This window comes from Saccopteryx bilineata, chromosome X, assembly GCF_036850765.1.
Source record: "Saccopteryx bilineata isolate mSacBil1 chromosome X, mSacBil1_pri_phased_curated, whole genome shotgun sequence".
NCBI lineage: Eukaryota > Metazoa > Chordata > Mammalia > Chiroptera > Emballonuridae > Saccopteryx > Saccopteryx bilineata.
Window position 1 is genome coordinate 115194601 of NC_089502.1, and position 20992 is coordinate 115215592.

General features: G+C 37.1%; 1 protein-coding gene across 1 annotated transcript in view; it reads right to left on the bottom strand.

Annotated features, from left to right (window-relative positions):
• Positions 1-20992, bottom strand: part of CFAP47 (cilia and flagella associated protein 47) — a 374219-nt gene that overhangs the window by 40221 nt on the left and 313006 nt on the right. Inside the window, exons 58-60 of the mRNA XM_066250539.1 lie at positions 16214-16309; positions 3663-3822; positions 2066-2160 (exon numbers count right to left, since the gene is read on the bottom strand). Coding sequence (XP_066106636.1) covers positions 2066-2160; positions 3663-3822; positions 16214-16309 — 351 coding nt within the window. The remainder of the gene's footprint in view (positions 1-2065; positions 2161-3662; positions 3823-16213; positions 16310-20992) is intronic.

The following is a 20992-nucleotide window of genomic DNA, read 5'->3' on the forward strand; positions in this document are numbered from 1 at the left end:
ATTTAAAAATGGAGTAATAACCAAGAGATATGACTAAGTAGAAAGTGCCTTTATGTTTCTAGAGGGTGTTTAATTTTCTTTGAAGGAAACTGTACAAAAATTATGTTTATGTTTCTCTTAGGCTTTGTTGTAGACTAAAAATTTTTTTAAAATCTTTAATCTGGTTAAAACCAAACTCTGTCTGCATAGACACAGCAACAACATTAGAATTCCAATAGAGCAATGTCTAGGCTTTATTACATCATATTGATCATATGTATGTCTGTACTACAAATTTTAAACAGTTCAGCTTCATGGAAAGTATACAGACAGTTATCTTCTAGAAAGAAATAAACATTTTGGTTATATTTGGGAAGCATTCTGAAGATAATTTGTTATATATATATATATATATATATATATATATATATATAATTTTTTGTATTTTTCTGAAACTGGAAACAGGGAGAGACAGACAGACTCCTGCATGCGCCCGATCGGGATCCACCCGGCACGCCCACCAGGGGCGATGCTCTGCCCACCAGGGGGCGATGCTCTGCCCCTCCGGGGCGTTGCTCTGCCGCGACCAGAGCCACTCTAGCGCCTGGGGCAGAGGCCAAGGAGCCATCCCCAGCGCCCGGGCCATCTTTGCTCCAATGGAGCCTTGGCTGCTGGAGGGGAAGAGAGAGACAGAGAGGAAGGAGGGGGGGTGGAGAAGCAAATGGGCGCTTCTCCTATGTGCCCTGGCCGGGAATCAAATCCGGGTCCCCCGCACGCCAGGCCGACGCTCTACCGCTGAGCCAACCGGCCAGGGCCAATTTGTTATATTTGAAATATTAGTATGTATTGATAATTTTTTAACTGAAAAGTAAAAATACTTCAAATAAAACAAATGACATTTATTGTCCAAAGTATTGTTAGATATTTGAACTTTTCTTCTAGTTAAAATGAAACTACAGAAGAAAATATGTCATCTTGGCCTTCCAGTGTATTAAGGGAAGTACTGTTATTTACAAGCAAAACTTGTAACTTTTCTTTCTAAGTGTGGTGACATAACTTAAGTCAGTAAATGACTAATTCTTTTTCAATAGAAAAAACTGGCATTGGAGAGAGAAGGAACATTCAAAATGTCAAGACCTTTCTCAGCTCATCTGAGGTGTTCAAGAGGGAGATCTAAAATAAGTATCTGTTTGCTGTGCAGAGAAATTCAGTGTTTCTTAGTTATGAAGAACTATGCCCAGAGACTGGTAAGAGGTTGGGATGCTAAATTTCGCTTTATGGCTACCTAAGAGGCATTCGTTTCTTAGGCTGATCTTTGGCAGCAAATGGGAAAAGCCAGGAATGTGGAGGAAGGGAGAAGAGTATTGAGGAAAGAGAACAAGCTTGAGCAAAGTCTGGAGTGTGTAGAGGAAAAGGGGGGGCTCTGAGAAAAAGGAAAGTATTTAAACAGTAGAGGTTTGATGTTGTGTGTAAGCAAAGTGAACCTCCTTGAGAACTTTAGTACATTCTGACTAGGTTTGCAGAGCATCATTAAAGTTTGTGTCTGGGCTAACCAGGAATAGAGGGATAGGCTAGTTCTTGGATGAAATTTAGAACTACATAGAAGCTGGAATACGGTGATTAAATGTAATTAAAACCTGTGTTCTGACTAGGTTTTGCAGAGCATCATGAAAGTTTGTGTCCGGGCTAACCAGGAATAGAGGGATAGGCTAGTTCTTGGATGAAACTTAGAATTACATAGAAGCTGGAATACGGTGATTAAATGTGATGGGAGATCTATTGCAGGGCTTTGAGCGCCTCACAAAACATGAGATAAAGGGGACTTAAGCTAATGTAATTTTGATCTTAGTTGATTTCTGGCTTTCACCAACAGGAAGAGCAACAGGAAATGGTATGATTTTGTGGAAAGATCATTGGACACATTATTAAAAGACCAGATTCAGTCTTAGCACTCCCACCAATGAGGCTGATTACTTCACAACTTACTCTCCCTGGACCTCAACTTTCTTATTGTACAAAGAGAAGATGAGAAGGCCTCTAAGGTACCTCCGAATACTGGTGTTTTATGACACTAAAATATACCTACCTGGAGGACCTTGATCTTCCTTTGCCTGTGGAAGTCCAATAATAGGGTATATCCATCGTATTGTGTGGATTTCTCCAGTGTCTACTCCCATAAGTCTAATTAGAAATTAAATTAAGAGTGAACAAAAAACATAAACACTGTCAATATTAGCATAAAAGAGCATATTCTCTATTAACCTAATGGTATTTGAGCAAAGCTTGTGAATTTAACTTTGTCAGAAAGAAACTAAGTATGAAATACAAAACACTTTCAGCAAATGTTGAGTTTATAAGCGTTTTAAAGCAAATCCAGGGAAATGATCACAAATAAAAATGGAATACAACTATTATGAAATGTAAGGTGCCTTGTGCAATGGGTAGCGCGTCAGTCTCCTGTTATGAGATGTAAGTTAAAACTGAAGAACTTTTTCCACCAACATTTAAGTTTGGTATTTACTGATGTGAATAAACTGTGATTAATCAGAGGAAATATAGTTCCCATGGGTTATATTTTAAATTGGACAGGCAAAGCCTAAAATATAAAACAAAACAAAACACAAAAAATGCCATTAAATACATGACTTCAGAAAGTGATGAGTAATTCACTTTTAGGAGATATCAATTGAAAGAAAGAGGGCATCTCTCAAAATGCTGAGTCCATTTTACACCATCAGGAGGCCATCAGTACTAGAAAAATGGGCCTGATCATTGCTGAAAACGGGCTTTTCTGGTTAAGAATGAAATATAAGTCACAGCTGGCAGGACCAGCTTTGTGGGCATGTGACCTGTGCAACAGCACAAAAGCCCCACATTTAGAATTGCTTCATGTTTGTTTAATGCACTTCTGTTACTGTCTTAAAATTATTAATTTTTGAACAAAGGGATCCCTCATTTTCATTTTACACTGGGACCCAGAAACTCTGTAAGCAGTTTTGACTGTAGGAGTGATGAAAAGCAAGACAGAATGGGCCCAAAGGAAAGATTTTTTCCAAATGTGGAAACTAAATATTTATACATAGGGCAGAGTTCAAATTTATTTTTAATTAAGATTTCTAGACCAAAAAAAAAAAATCTCTAGACCACTATTCAATTAAAGTATAAAAGCAGAGAAAACATTTAAATGCTGCATCAGTATTGGAGTTTGCTTCGATTTCAGCGAAGCAAAGAGGGTACAAGTAGCCTGCATTCTGACAGTGATACAGGGTCCTCTCGTCATGGTCGAGGTTCATCAGGATATTATGTCCACCCAGCACAGTGTCATCACTTTGTGAATGACAGCATCGCGAGTCCTATACTTTACTCAGACACACAATTTTTTAGGTTGTTCTCTAGATATAGATTATTTATTGTCTTAGCAGTAACTATTTTCCCAGTCAAAAAGGAGGCCCTTTGCATATGTCTCTGACTGATTCATTGATATAATTCTTAAGATTGACTTGATCATCACTCTGAAGTTCGTATCAGCAATGCTATATACTATTTAACAAATACATTTTCCTCCTCTGAACAAATACATTTCAATACAATAGAGAATGTAAAAATCATCAACTTTATATTGCATAACATATAAAAGAAACTGATCATATCAGTGCCAGACAAAATGAAGGCAATATCCTTACTTTTTCATTTCTGGGGGCAATTCATCAAAATTGTCAATAGGCCAATTTTTTCCATTTGCTCTCATCATTTGAATAACAACCATTGTCTTCTTTATTTTTACAATTTTAGGATTATAACACACCAAGATACGAGTCCTCATTCTTGGAGACAATTCAATTCCTTTTAAAAACAGAAAACTAATTTTTAATGTGGTAATAAATTTCAGAATATAATTTGAACAGCATAAAGTAATTACCTAATTCCTTTACCGATAACAATTTTTTAAACTACTTATGAACAAAAAAATAAAGATGCAAAATTGTAAATACATTTTACTGGCATCACTAGTTTTCCTCAAATGTCATCAACCCTATTAAAAACTACAGTTTAGGCCCTGGTTGGTTGGCTCAGTGGTAGAGCGCTGGCCTGGCATGTGGAAGTCCCAGGTTCAATTCCTGGCCAGGGCACACAGGAGAAGCGGCCATCTGCTTCTCCACCACCCTCCCCTCTCTCCTTTTTCTCTCTCTCTCTCTTCCCCTGCTGCAGCCAAGGCTCCATTGGAGCAAAGTTGGCCCGGGCACTGAAGATGGCTCCATGGCCTCTGCCTCAGGCACTAGAATGGCTCCAGTTGCAGCAAAGCAATTCCCCAGATGGGCAGAGCATCGCCTTCTGGTGGGCATGCCAGGTGGATCCTGGTCAGGTGCATGCGGAAGTCTGTCTCTCTGCCTCCTTGCTTCTAACTTCAGAAAAATAAAATAAATAAATAAATAAATAAATAATAAATAAAAACTTTTTACCCAGAGGCAAGAAGATTATCCTGAAGAGGCTGGAGGGCTAAGTAAATGTTTAAAGTGATGGTTTGGGTTTCCCTGAGTGATAAAGGAATCATAAAACTCATGAATATTTTCAAGCTTTACTACATTTTACAGAAGAAAAAGAAAGTATAGCTATTTTTGACCCTTTAATTACTTGTATATTTTTTTCCTAGACCATAACAGCCCAAAGTTCTGTTTTGAGTTCCCACATTGCTACCAGTAAACTGTTCATTTATAAAACTGATGCCATGAGGGAAGCCAGAGCTAATTTGGGAAAGGAAGGGGGGCATCTGCTCCACACTGTAAAGATCAGAAGACTGAGAGCATTTTTTTGAATTCTAATGAATTAGAGTGTTTCAAAGTTTACTTTGCATAAGAACTACCTGTGAAATTTGTTAGATGTGAAGCTGGCTGAGTTTCACATTTAGAAATTCTAATTTACTAGGTCTGGGCCATGGCCCAGGATGCTACATGTTTATGTAGTGTCTCATGGGATACAGAGGCAGATGGTAAAGGGACCATACTTTGAAAACATATCCTACATGTTGGACAAGTACCATATTTCCCCATGTATAAGATGCTCCCATGTATAAAATGCACCTTAATTTAGGGGCCCAAAATTGGAAAAAAATGCATTACATAAAGTTACTGAAGTTTTGTTCATCATAAAATTCATACAACTCATCATCACTGTCAAAACTCCCATCCATTAGCTTGTCCTCATCTGTGTCTGATAATGATTACTATCTTCAACAAGGAGCACAGAGCGGGAAATGCAAGTAAAAACACCAACAACTACTGTATAAGACACACCCAGTTTTTAGACTTTTTTTGAAAAAAAACCTGTCTTATACATGGGGAAATATGTTATTAAGAGGTTGGAAGAGTGGTGAGCTAGGCATTTGTAACAGTGAGGGTTTCTAAGAGATAGGTATCTTCTTTTATTGTAAAGCGTAATGCTATTTATTTTTTTACAAGAAAAGAAGGGATATTGACTATATTCTGTTCTGTTTTTAATTCTTTGTTTTAAGATCAATGATATTCACAGCCATTTTGTCTCAGATGAGAACACTATAGGGTGATGTCAGAGGAGGGGCAGCATAAGGGATCTCCTTGATCTCTTCACTTGAAATTTTAACAATTTGAACAGCTATAACTCAGCCCATAGGCAAGCCTGAGAGATCTGCATATTAAGCAACTAGAGGTGGGCAGACTGGAGTAGGAGAGGGTATTGAGAAAAATAAGGACACAGACCTGCAGCTGAGAGCTTGACCTGGGGCTCCAGATAGGGGAGAAACCTGTTTTGTCTGTGTTTCTTTCAGCTGGGAGGAGCAGAGAGATCCTGTGACCACACCCACAACAACTAGTTCAGCAGCTGAGTGCAGGGACCTGGGCGGGGTACACAGGTCTGGGACATTGTCTGTTCTTCCAGTTACACAGTCCACCCATGGTCTGCTCTACAGGCAGAGAAACTGAGGCGCAAAGCCTGGCAATCCACCAGCTTCCCCAAACTTGCCTCCCTTCGCCCCTAGTGTCAGGCTGCAGAGTACATCAGTATCATACTGGAGAACTGACACTAAAATGCTACTGTTTCCCCTGAGCAAAGTGAGTCCTTTATGTTTGGTCCTCATCAGGGCACAAGTGAGAACATGCAGAGGCCCAAGGTCGCCATTGCCTGGAGGAAGAACAAAGAAAGTGGTTGGGTTCCCCCAGCACAGCTCACCCCACCCCCAGCAACACAGATACACTGCATTGGGGTGGCAGTCAGCACTGGGATTTCAAAGAGCTAAAACTTATGATTCACTGCCACCTACTGGAAAATAATAGAAGGGCCTCTTGGAAGTAATCTATAAAAAAAGAGCCCCTCGCACTAATGCCTACTACACCTAGGTCCATCCATATAACAATGAATAACCAAAAAAGACATGCAAATCAGAAAGAAAATAACAAATCTCCAGAAATCAAACTTAAACCCACAAAAATTAGGATATAAATGACAAAGAATTCAAAATTGAAGTTCTGAAAATACTCAACAAAATGCAAGAAAACACAAATAAGCAATTTAATGCACTCAGAAAACTAACGAACAAAACAAGTACTTTATCAAGAGATGGATAAAGAAGATGTGGCACATATACACTATGGAATACTACTCAGCCATAAGAAATGATGACATCGGATCATTTACAACAAAGTAGTAGGATCTTGATAATATTATACTGAGTGAAATAAGTAAATCAGAAAAAACAAGAACTACATGATTCCATACATTGGTGGGACATAAAAACAAGACTAAGAGACATGGACAAGAGTGTGGTGGTTACCGGGGGTGGGGGGAGGGAGGGCATGGGAGGGAAGGAGGGAGAGGGGAAGGGGAGGGGGAGGGGCACAAAGAAAACTAGATAGAGGGTGATGGAGGACAATCTGACTCTGGGCGATGGGTATGCAACATAATTGAATGACAAAATAACATGGACATGTTTTTCTTGAATATATGTACCCTGATTTATTGATGTCACCCCATTAACATTAATAAAAATTTATTTAAAAAAAAAGAGATGGAAACTTTAAAAAAGAAACAAAAAATAAATTCTGGAGATGAAGAATTCAATGAACTAATGAGCATAGGAAATAGAGTTTAGCATATGGAGGAAAAAATTAGTAATACAAAAGACAGAAATTTAGAGAGGAGGCAGAGAGAACAGAGATTCAAAAATAAAAAAAGATACAGCTCTATGAGAATTATTTTACTTCATTAGAATGAGCAATGTAAGAATAATAGGCATACCAAAAGAAAAAGAGAGGGAGAAGGGAATGGAGAACCTATTCAAACAAATAATTGATGAGAATTTACTAATCCTATGAAAAGAGCTAGGTCCTCAAATCCAAGAAGTGAGCAGAATACCTAGTTACTTCCATTCAAACAGACCTTCTCCAAGGCACATTGTATTAAAGCTATTAAAATTAATGACAAATAAAGAATCTGTAAAGCAGCCAGGGAAAAGAAGAAAGTAACATATAAAGGAAAGTCCATTAGGTTATCATGAGACTTCTCAGTAGAAACCCTATTAGCCAGAAGAGAATGGAACCAAATATTCAAAGTACTGAAGACTTCGAATTACCAGCCAAGAATAATATATCCAGGAAAGTTATCCTTTAAATATTGAGGAGAAATAAAGACTTTCTCAGACATACAGAAACTGAGGAAATTATCACGAGAACACCCTCATTGCAGGAAATACTCAAGGGAGTTATTCTACATGAAACAAAATACAAAACATTACAAAGCTATGAGGAAGAACTCCAACAAAACTACAGCAGAAATAGGGATGATTTGTGACAACAAAAACATAAAAGGGGAGGAGGCAGAAGCAAAGTAGGATGGAAGGCAGAAGCATTCATAAGACAAAGGGCTCCTACATATATGAAAGTTCCTTTTTTCATCAACAAGACAGGTAATAACAAGTGTTGGAGAGGTTGTGGAGAAAAAGGAACCCTCATTCACTGCTGGTGGGAATGTAAACTGGTACAAGCACTATGGAATACAGTATGGGTCCTCAAAAAATGAACAACAGAGTTACCATATGACTCAGCATTCTCTCTTCCGTGTATCTATCCAAGAAACACAAAAACATTTGTTCTCAAAAATATATGCATCCCCGTGTTCATCCTAGCATTATTCATGGCCAAGACATGGAAACAACCAGTGTCCTTTTTTTTTTTTTGCATTTTTCCGAAGCTGGAAACGGGAGACAGTCAGACAGACTTGCGCATGCGCCCAACCAGGATCCACCCGGCATGCCCACCAGGGGGCGATGCTCTGCCCCTCTGGGGCATCTCTCTGTTGCATCCAGAGCCATCCTAGTGCCTGAGGCAGGGGCCACAGAGCCATCCTCAGCACCTGGGCCATCTTTGCTCCAATGGAGCCTCGGCTGTGGGAGGGGAAGAGAGAGAGAGAGAGGAAGGAGAGAGGGAGGGGTGGAGAAGCAGATGGGTGCTTCTCCTGTGTGCCCTGGCCGGGAATCAAACCCGGGACTCCTGCACGCCAGGCCGATGCTCTACCACTGAGCCAACCAGCCAGGGCACCAGTGTCCTTTGATAGAAGATTGAATAAAGAAGATGTGGTACATATATACAATGGCATACTACTTAGTCATATGAGAGGATAAAATACTGCCTTTTGCAACAACATGGATGGACCTTGAGAATATTATGCTGAGCGAAATACGTCAGTCAGAGAGAGCTAAGAACTATATGATTTCACTCATATATCAGATATAAAAATGAGACTCATAAAATGTAGACAATAGTATGGTGGTTAGAAGAGGAAGGAGTTTCTGGAGATGGTGGGGGTAAAAGTGGCCAAATACACTGATGGAAGATGGTTTGATTTTGGGTGATGGGCACACAACCCAACATATAAATAAGGGGTCGGGAACCTATGGCTCGCGAGCCAGATCTGGCTCTTTTGATGGCTGCATCTGGCTCGCAGACAAATCTTTAATAAAAAAAAATAATGTTAAAAATATAAAACATTCTCATATATTACAATCCATTCATTTCCTACCATTCATGTTCATGGTTGTCGGTGGCTGGAGCCAATCACAGCTGTCCTCCAGGACAACACCATATTTTTATTGGATAATGCGTAATGTACACAGGTTGTTGTATGGCTCTCATGGAATTACATTTTAAAATATGTGGCATTCATGGCTCTCTCAGCCAAAAAGGTTCCTGACCCCTGATATAGATCATGTACCATAGAGATGTACACATGAAACCTATATGATCCTATTAGCCAATGTCACCCCATTAAATAATTTAAAATTTAATTAGTTAATTTAAAGAAAGTACCATATTAAACTATTAAGAACATCAAGAAAAGAAATAGAAAATGGCCCCTCTGAAAAACATCTCAACTCAAAATTTTCAAATTTAAAATTTAATTCCTTCAGGAAGTGAAAATATTGTTTTAATACTATAGTTAAAAATGATTAATTAATATGATTACAAGTTATTATTTACTTGTAATGATTATATGCCAGATTCCGTGCTAAATAATTTTCAAATATCTTATTTCCTTCACAGAAAAATGACCATAAATTAAATGCTATTATGTGTCATTTAAAAATATTCTTTTAATTTATTGATTGATTTTAGAGAGACAGAGAGAGGAAGGGAGAAAAAGAGATGGAGAGGGAAGCGTTCATTTGTTGTTTCACTTAGTAGTGTATTCACTGGTTGCTTCTTGTATGTGCCCTGACCAGGATTGAACCCACACCTTGGTGTTTGGAGATGACACTGTAACCAACTGAGCAAAGTGGCCAGGACTATATCTCTCATTTTAGAGATGGGGAAATTGAGACGATTTGGTTAACTTCTTCAGTCCCAATTAAAGACTTTATTGTGTGCTATGCTATCTAAACAATGTGTTACCTTCAACTTTGTCTTTATGAGCTCTATATTTTTAGTGAATCATTGATTCAAATGAATTAAAACAGCAAGAGCTAGAATAGAAAACAGCAAGAGCTGAGTCAACTATCATCATACATCCCCAAGCAAATCAAGTTTAGAAATGATGATCTACCCTTCTAAAATTATATTATCACTAAAATTAGACTATACTATGACTAACAATAAATCCAGATATTTGGATGGTGTAAAGAGTAGAAACAAACACAGAAAATGGAAATTCATTGCTAACACCATGCTTTCTTCTATTGTTTGAATTTAAAGTATGAAGAGATAATTCTATGACACATAAGGTCATTTAATTAATAATCTAGTAGCCTTTTTGTGGCTGTTATTGTTTACCAGACTAGAAAGAACTATTCACTACTGAATTCATGATAATCTTCTTTAATTATTTTTAACTGTGTGAATAGTAAAGAATCACTGTGCTGTTGTTAGCGTACAAAAAAAGATCACTGAAATTTAACATTGAAATAAAACTTTGAGAATTTATCAAATTCATTTTGTATCTCAATACCAAGTGTTGTTTCTTGTGATTTTCCCATTGTCCTTTGCAACACTAAGGAGAGACAAGAAAGTTGTCCTCACTTCTATCTTATAAAGAATGTACCCATGTTTCCTTCTAATACCTATATGCTTTCATTTTTATAGTTAAATATTCAATCAATATGTAATTTATTCATATGTATGGAATGAAGAATGTATTCAATGTTATGAAATTTCTCTATGGGAATAGTTATCCCCAAACCAATTATTTAAAAGTTAACTGATTTGAATTGCTGTTTTCATGGCATTCCCATACATATTATGGTCTTTTTCTGGAGTCCTAGATTTCTTTGGTTTTTCTTTTACTTCATCTGCAAGTGCTACATTGTTTTAATTATATAGGTGGTTTAGTTTCTAGTAGGACTAACTGCCTTTTCCTCCAGCTCATTTTTTAAAATAATTTTTTTTCTAAATTTGAAATGAACAGTTAGCTCCAGGATGTGGATGAGGTGGCAAATAGTACTTCTAATGGAATCACCCTACATTTATACTTTAGGCAATTGACACTTCTGTCCTTTCATGATCTATCCAAGAGCAAGAGTATGGCTTTTATTTTATTTTTCTCACTTGAGCATTATTTACAGTGCTTCCAGTTTCCTGGGATAAGTTTTCAGTCAGTCTAAGTTTTCAGCATCTTCATAAGTATCTAGCTGGTAAAAAGCACACCAGTTGTTTCTATATCCTGATTGGGCAACCTAGCTGGTATGAAGATTACTACATATATTCATTAGATAAAACAATCTAATATATTCTAAACTCAAAACATTTTCTGAGCTTATCACTTTCAGTTTTACTTAATTTCCATATAGTAACTATGCATTCAAATTACAGACATATTAGCTTTTTTATATTTCTTGTATATAGTTATATTTAAAGCTAAGATAGAATACTAAAATTTGTTAAAGTTACATGAAAATTATTTTAAATAGAATTATGTATATCTGGTTAGTTTTAATTATATGTATAAAATGATGTAGGGAAACAAAGACTGATGTTTTAAAGAAAAATATAATTTAAGTGTAATAGAGCAACATGGTCAAATGTATCTTCCCTATCTGCTTTTCTGCAATCTTTTCAGGAATCATTATCTAATCAGAAAAGTATTCCCTAATATTGTGATCACTCCCATAACAACAACCTAATTAAGGCTCTAAATCTTTTCTTTTAAATTAAAGATAAAATTTAATTAGTCTTTACAGAAATTATTAGCATCATGTACAATGTCTTGGATAATGTATTAATTCTTCTAACACCAAGAGTACTAAAATGATATAATAGTTATTATATAATAATACTTTCAAATATATTAATTTTTCTCATGTAAATGATTAAAGGTTTTCTTCTTTTTAGCAGACAACACTGTCATCATTTTAAGTAAAGCCTTTATATTATCAAGAAAGCAATAAGAGAAAATATAATAGTGAGTTGTTGCATTTAAAATCAATAATAAAATATTAAGTATAAATAACCATTGAAGTAGCTTGGATTATGTGACAACAAATTGTGTATTTTCTGTTGCTCTCACATCACAAAAAGGATGAGCTATATTGATAATATTAATACTATCTTAATAGGTTATCTAAAATGGTTTTGAGCATGATTTTTTTCCATTATAACACATGCAAAAAATATTTAAAAGTAAAATTTAAACATTTCTGAAGACACAAATTTGATGGACTAATAAAAATACAATAAAATGAACACTGATAAAGTTTTAGGTATCAAAGAAATACCCTTCTTTCCTACATGTACAGTTATAATTTAAACTATAAAACAAGGAAGGATAGTCAGTAAAGCTCTGAAAAGTAATGTGAGAGAACTATCCTGAACACATAGTAAAGCACATTATAAAGCCTCTCTAATGAAAACAGTGTAGTTTTGTTCTTAAGGACAGATTTGGTGGAATAGTAGAGATAACACAGAAAGAATCCAAGTACATATGGCTGTGTAGTCTCTGACAATGGTGGCAAATCAAATTACTGGGGATAAGATGGGCTTTAAAATAAATCTTTTTTTAACCTTATTTTTATTAATTTTAATTCAGTGACATTGATAAATCAGGGTATATATGTTCAGAGAAAACATCTCCAGATTATTTTGACATTTGATTATGTTGCATACCCCTCACCCAAAGTCAAATTGTCTTCCGTCACCTTCTATCTGGTTTTCTTTGTGCCCCTCCCCTCCTCCGACCCCTCTCTCTCCTTCCTCGCCCCTTCCCCACTCCCCCATCCTACCCCCTGTTACCATCACATTCTTGTTCATGTCTCTGAGTCTCATTTTTATGTCCCATCTATGTATGAATTCATATAGTGCTGGTGGGAATGCAGACTGGTGTAGCCTTTGTGGAAAACATTAAAACATCAAAAAATTAAAAATCAAACTGCCTTTTGATCCAGCTATCCCACTTTTAGGAATATACCCCAAGAACACCATAGAACTGTCTCAAAAAGAGAAATGCAGCCCCATGTTTATGGCAGTATTGTTCACAATAGCAAAGATCTGGAAACAGCCCAAGTGTCCGTCAGTGGACGAGTGGATTAAAAAGCTTTGGTACATATATACTATGGAATATTACTCAGCCATAAGAAATGATGACATCGGATCATTTACAATAACATGGATGGACCTTGATAACATTATACGGAGTGAAATAAGTAAATCAGAAAATAAATCTTGAATAAAGACACCCATTTGGATAAATAGAGGGAAGTACCATGTTCTATACCGAAAGACTCAATATTTCTAAGATGCTAGTTGCCTTCATATCAATGTACAGTTTCAATATACTTCAAGTAAAAGTCCTAAGTAAAAGGGGGTATGTGTGTGTGTACATGTCTGTGTGTGTTTGGAAATCAAACTAGCCGATTCTAAAACTCTTAAGAAAGTGCAAAGGGTCTAGAGCAGGGGTCCCCAAACTACGGTGCGGCCCCCTGAGGCCATTTATCCAGCCCCCGCCGCACTTCTGGAAGGGGCACCTCTTTCATTGGTGGTCAGTGAGAGGAGCACATTGACCATCTCAGCCAAAAGCAGGCCCATATTTCCCATTGAAATACTGGTCAGTTTGTCGATTTAAATTTACTTGTTATTTATTTTAAATATTGTATTTGTTCCCATTTTGGTTTTTTTTACTTTAAAATAAGATATGTGCAGTGTGCATAGGGATTTGTTCATAGTTTTTTTTTATAGTCTGGCCCTCCAAGGGTCTGAGGGACAGTGAACTGGCCCCCTGTGTAAAAAGTTTGGGGACCCCTGGTCTAGAGTAACTAAGAAAATCATGAAGTTCAGGAACATTTTGAAAGATATATGTTGTCACATATCCAGACTTGCCATATAGCTATAATTGTTAAGGCAGTATGCTATTAGTGCAAAGACAGATGAATAGAGAACTGAAACTGAAGAGAGTCCGGAAACAGATTCATACACACATTGTCACTGGATTTGAAAAAGTGTCACCATAATTCAGTGAAGGAAATGATGACTTTTCTATAAAACATCCTAGGACAATTTGGTATATATGATAAATAAAATGAACCTTGGCTCTTACATGTCACCACATTTTAAATTACTGAAGTATGTATCAGGAAAAGTAAACAATAACGCTTCTAGTAAAAAGAGGAATTTATTTTAACAACTTTATGCTCCAAACTATCGAGATTACTGCCAGTATTATCAGCTCTTTGAGAACTGCCTTCACCTGAAGGGAGTCAGCCGACCAAGGTCAAACTCCTTTCTAAGGCAGACTGCACTTAATGATGGATTGATGTGGGCAGTGGGTGAGGTGGGGATCAAGGCATAAAATCCTGACCTCCTCATACCAAATGAGGGCAAGTCTGAAGGGCTATCCTAATTCCAGTGCTTGGCATGCTGTAACTGGAACCTGTGTCCCCACCTTTTCCCTTTGTTCGGGCCTGTTCCGTTTGCTTCCCCCAGTGGTGTGTAGACCATGAGAGCACTCCTTAATAAACTTCCTTCACACTAACCTCCTTCTCAGGGACTGCTTCCTGGGAAAACTGTTTTTGCAACAGTGATACTTAAAATACTTCTGAGTAAAACTTGACCAGATATTTTAAATTTTTATTTCATTATTTGTTGACTGATGTTTTATAGCTGTTTATGACAGTACTGAGCAGTTGGGTAAGAGCCGAAGCTCTCCATTCAAACCCAAGCTTCAGCATACATTGGGGGTGTGGCATTGGACCTAACTTCTACACGTCTCAGTATACTCATCTCTAATACAGGGGTGTTAATAGGATCTATTTCATATGGTTGTGAGGACTAAATCAATCACTGTTTATGAAGTGCTTCAATAGTCCCTGGCAAGGAGTACATTGCTATTGCTTATGACAAGTGGCACTGTTTTCCATTAAAATACTATTAAGTAAATTATCATATAGGTCATACAATGGTATGCCAAAATTTGTGAAGGTGGCATATGATTAGTTAATTATATTAGTGATATTTTAAAAATAAAAATGTTAAACAAAAGAGAATATATAAAGGATTAAATATATCAAAAAGAAGAAAAAAGCTAGATTATTTTGAAAATATAGATATATCTGCAAAGTTGGATACTCTGAAATACAGATATAAAAATAAATAAGAAATAGTTATCTAATATTCTGTAAGAACTCCATTTCAAGAAAACTGGATTCACTAAGATAACAAGACTATTTAATGAATAAGTAATTGATGAAAATTAAAATCATTTGTCCAGTAATTGTTTCACTTAGACAACAAATGGATTTCAGAAGCAAAATAACTGTTATTTATTTCTTCATTTGTTTTTTTAGAATATATTTCCTGGCATGTACTACCAGCATGCTAGGTCTTGTTTTTAATAAAACATAAAACAGGAAACTGTTTTTGGGTTTAGCTATTTTCATCTATATAAATAATACTAATAACCCATACTTGTAAATGGTATTAGAGTGAGTTGAGAAATTTATTCATATACATAATTACATTTGTTTTTCAAAAAATACACTATTAGGTAAAAATTGATTTTCATTCTTTATAATGTCCAAAATGGGGTCTAGAGGGTACAGAAAAAATAGCTCAAGTTGCCTGACCAGGCGGTGGCACACTGGATAGAGAATCAACCTGGGACACTAAGGACCTAGGTTCAAGGTCCTTGGCTTGAGTGCGGGCTCATCTAGCTTGAGTGCAGGCTCACCAACTTGAGGGCAAGGTTGCCGGCTTGAGTGAAGGACCACAGACATGACCTCATGGTCGCTGGCTTGAGCCCAAGGTTGCTGGCTTGAGCAAGGGGTCACTGGCTTGTTGGAGGTTTATATATATTATTATTTGAACCCTTTTAAGATTTAAGTAAATCTTAAAATTATAGGATCAGGGAATGTGCAGATAATTCAGTATTTTCAAGCTTTTGTATAGTGCATTTTCACTAATGAAATAAAAGATAGTTTTGCATCTCATTTGCATAATCAAACAACTTTCTTTGACTTGTTATTTGCTTTTATGTTCTTGTTTAATAAAAAAAACTCAAATTTTTTTTATCGTTTCATATTCATTTTAAAATATCCCCTAATTTTTGTGAGTAGTATAGATAAAGGTTATACTATTCATGTTTTTCTATGAACTTACTAAAATTTGTGTCAAGAATGATAATTTGTATAATTAATTACTATCAAGCATTTAGTAAGACAACCGACATATTTCATTTTCTCTAAAATATAATGGCATACAGAACGACAGAATATAAGGTAGAAATCCTGTACCTTTTGAGGCAGTCATAGCAAGCCTGAAAGCAGAAGTCTCAGCAAAGAAACTACTGCACTGAATTCCAAGAAAGATCTTCTTGGGCACTTGCTGATCTAGTAAAAATATAAAGAGATATTACACTTTAATATCACATTTAAGAGAAAAAAACATTAGTGAAGATTATAATAGAATTAAAACTCTTCTCTAATGGGACATTTCTCAGATGATTACTTTTGAAAATACATTTTAAGATGAAATTTAAATTATACTTTTGAAGAACTTATTTAACATTACATGTAATTTTCTCTATAATATTTAAGAAACATTATAAAATCAACTCATACATCCTTGGAATTTTAATTTAAACCAGTCTAATAACAGATATTACTGAGACTGTATTTGAGTCAACAATCTAAATTTGTTTGTTTATTTATTCATTCGGGTGAGAGGAGGTGAGATAGTGAGGCAGATTCCCTGTAGTACAGGATGTAAATGGGAAGCATCAGTATAAAATAATAATTTTTAATAATATTTCTTTGTCCACCTCAAGGGACAGCCCAGCAGCCATGAGCACATCTAACGTCCATATCGTGGATACTAAATACCCTCTCTCTATAAAATGAGTCTTGGAAAAACACTTAATTTGAGCTTTACAGCAAATTAAGGGCAAGTTAACTGGACTATCTTGTGCTACAAAGTAACAAAATGTTCAAAAACTAAAGGAGACAATCCAAAGGTCTTGAGGATTGACTTGTAAGAGATACCACTGGTCAAATTTAAGAGTATTCAAAATGATAAATTTTTAAAAAACTTAAGAAAATGAAGTAGCCCTATTTCTTCTAGGCCGTCCTTATTAACTAAAAATTGCCAGACAGCACAGCAGACAAGCACGGGGAAACTCCTGAATTGTGAAGGAAGAAGCAGCCTGCCTGGAGACCTTGGAACGTGAGGAATGACATGGGGTAAGTTCCCTGGTTTCCATATTGCCTCTCATATATACTGGACAAGGCACTACAGAAGCCTCCAAATCAGTTATCCTCAATACAAGAGGAAAAAGGAAAAAAGGTTTGATATTTTTTTCTCTCAATGTAAGAGCCCTGGATTTGTACAAATATTAGCTCTAATTCTTTTAAATTGGTCATAAAAGCCATAAGGTCCTACTCGATCTGGAGACAGAGAAATACACAGACAGAAGCGATGTGTGTCAAAGACATTTCTGTTAACGTTTTGTTTTTGTTTCTGTTGTCCTAAACTCAGGAACATTATCCAGAAATATAGTGATACTGACATTTTTTACACAAAGGGATTAAGTAGCATTCTCTGAATAATAAGTGGGCCATCAGATAATATTGTTCAGTGATCAAAGAATTCTAGAATCACTAGCTAGCAGCAACTTTAGAGATGCCCTGGTATATCCCCCAGTGTGTTAGGAGATATAGAATCCCAAAAGCCAGAAGTTCCTTGCCCAAGATCACAAAGCGTGTCTTCTGAATTTAGACCCCCCTACATTTTATAAATTGAATGCTCTATAGTCAAATGTGATAGTGTAATGCAGGGGTCGGGAACCTGTGGCTCATGAGCCAGATGTGGCTCTTTTGATGGCTGAACCTGGCTTGCAGACAAATCTTCAATTAAAAAGTAATAACGTGCCCTGGCCAGTTGGCTCAGTGGTAGAGCGTCGGCCTGGCGTGCAGAAGTCCCGGGTTCGATTCCCGGCCAGGGCACACAGGAGAAGCGCCCATCTGTTTCTCCACCCCTCCCCCTCTCCTTCCTCTCTGTCTCTCTCTTCCCCTCCTGCAGCCAAGGCTCCATTGGAGCAAATATGGCCCGGGCATTAGGGATGGCTCCTTGGCCTCTGCCCCAGGCGCTAGAGTGGCTCTGGTCACAACAGAGCAATGCCCCGGAGGGGCAGAGCATCACCCCCTGGTGGGCAGAGTGTCGCCCCCTGGTGGGCGTGCCGGGTGGATCCCGGTCGGGCGCATGCGGGAGTCTGTCTGACTGTCTCTCCCCGTTTCCGGCTTCAGAAAAATACAGGAAAAAAAAAAGCAATAACGTTAAAATATAAAACATTCTCATGTATTACAATCCATTCATTTCCTACCGCTCATGTTCATGGTTGTGGGTGGCTGGAGCCAATCACAGCTGTCCTCTGGACAACACTCAATTTTTACTGGATAATACATAATACACATGGATCACTGTATGGCTCACAGAATTACATTTTAAAATATGTGGCATTCATGGCTCTCTCAGACAAAAAGGTTCCTGACCCCTGGTGTAATGGGTATGTGAAAACAAGAAAATTTGTGGTGTAAAAGGTAAGAAAAAAAAATCTGATTCTATACTCATACTCAAAAATTTTCTAGCCTGACCAGGCGGTGGTGCACTGGATAGCCTGTCAGCCTGGGATGCAGAGGACCCAGGCTGGACCCCTGAGTTTGCTAGCTTGAGTACAGGCTCACCAGCTTGAGTGCGGGGTTGCTGCCTTGAGCATGATATTATAGACATAACCCTAAGGTCTCTGGCTTGAAGCCCAAGGTCGCTGGCTTGAGCAAGGGGTCACTCGCTCTGCTGTAGTCTCCTCCCCGACCCCTGTCAAGGCATATATGAGAAAGCAATCAATGAACTAAGGTGCTGCAATGAAGAATTGATCCTTCTCATCTCTTTCCCTTTCTGTCTGTTAGTCCCTAACTATCCCTTTCTCTGTCTCTCTTAAATTTTTTTTTTCTGAAGAGTTGGGGAAGGGGGGTAAAAGGTCTCTCTCTTTAAACACACACACATAAATATGCATACATATATATTTATTATAGATATTTAGATATATATAGATATATATTGTTACTAAAATATATAGTTTGATTTTAATTATGAAGACATAATCAAGGAAATCTACCATGTGAACTCTTTTATAAGACAGCTGGTCTGGACTCTAAACTGCCAATAGCATAAAACACAGAAAAAGGTAGATTAAATGAGACTTAAGATATCTGACAACCAAATGCAGTGCATAGTTCATGATGGGATCCTAGTTTGAAGAAAAAAGAAACTAAGGTATAAAGAGACTTATATAGTTGATATATAACTTTCCTACCTACTAACCTCAAATCTACCAATACTGTTTAGCTGTTAATTCAAATACTGACATAGCTGATGGATTGAATTTGGGAGATTTATCTTTTTATTTATAAACTTATGCACACTCTGCCAATTTACAATGATCACTACACATTAAAAATCAGTATTTATTCAACTCTGAAGTTACTTTAGTTAAGATTCAGACGGTTTCCAGGTACAAGATTTTCATAAGCTAATTCTAACATGTAAAACTCGAATGCACTAAGTAGTGCCTCTCCATGTCCTATAGGTATGTCTAACTTTTAACTACGCTATATCGTGTGCTTTATTATGTTATTGCTGTGAACACCACGGTCATAACTAAGTGAGTAAACAACAACTCAATACAGTACTTTGTGTACATTTACCAACCCACAATATGAAAGTTATATTGGTAAAATAATATATTGTGTTGATTGGTATGAACATTTTACCCTTACTGTTACTTTTTTCTTCAATAAAACTATGACATATTTTATGAATTTAATCCTAAAGGCAAGGGAAATAAAGGCAAAATAAAGGAATGAGACTATATCAAACTAAAAAGCTTCTGCACAGCAAAAGAAACCGACAAAACAAAAAGGCAGCCTACAAAATGGGAAAAGATATTTACAAAAAGCAGCTCTGATAAGGGGTGAATATCCAAAATATATAAATACTTCACAAAGCTCAGGAACAAACAAACAATCTAATTAAAAAATGGGGAAAGCCAGACCTGTGGTGGCACAGTGGATAAAGAGTCAATCTGAAATGCTGAGGTCACCAGTTCAAAACCCTGTGCTTGCCTGGCCAAGGCACATACAGAAAGCAACTACTATGAATTTTTTTTGTTGTTGTTGTTTTTGTGATAGAGACAAAGAGAGAGACAGAGAAAGGGACAGATAGGGACAGGCAGGAACAGAGAGAGATGAGAAACATCAATTCTTTATTGCAGCATCTTAGTTGTTCTTTGATTGCTTTCTCATATGTGCCTTGACCAAGGGCTACAGCAGACTGAGTAACCCCTTGCTCAAGCCAGTGACCTTTGGTTCAAGCTGGTGAGCTTTGCTCAAACCAGATGAGCCCACACTCAAACCGGCAACCTTGGGGTTTCGAACCTGGGTCCTCTGCATCGTAGTCCGATGCTCTATCCACTGCGTCACTGCCTGGTCAGGCACAATTACTATGAGTTAGTGCTTCCAACTTCTCCTCCATCTTCTCTCCTCTCTCTAAAAGTGGGGAGAAGATCTGAACAGGCACTTCTCCCAAGAAGGCATACAAATGACCAACAGATATATGAAAAGATGCTTATCTGCACTAGCTATTAGAGAAATGCAAATCAAGACTACAATGAGATACCATCTCATGCCTGTTTGATTGGCTGTTACCAACAAGACAGGAATGACAAGTGTTGGAGAGGCTGTGGAGAAAAAGGAACCCTCATTCACTGCTGGTGGGAATGTAAACTATTACAACCATTATTGAAGAAAGTATGGTGGTTCCTCAAAAAATTAAGACTAGAACTACCATATGATCCAGCAATCCCTCTACTGGGGATATACCCAAAAAACTTAAAAACATTGGTATGCAAAGACATATGCACCCCACCCCCATGTTCCTCACAACATTATTCACAGTGACCAAGACATGGAAATAACCAAAGTGTGCCTTGACAGAAGACTGGATAAAGAAGATGTGGTACA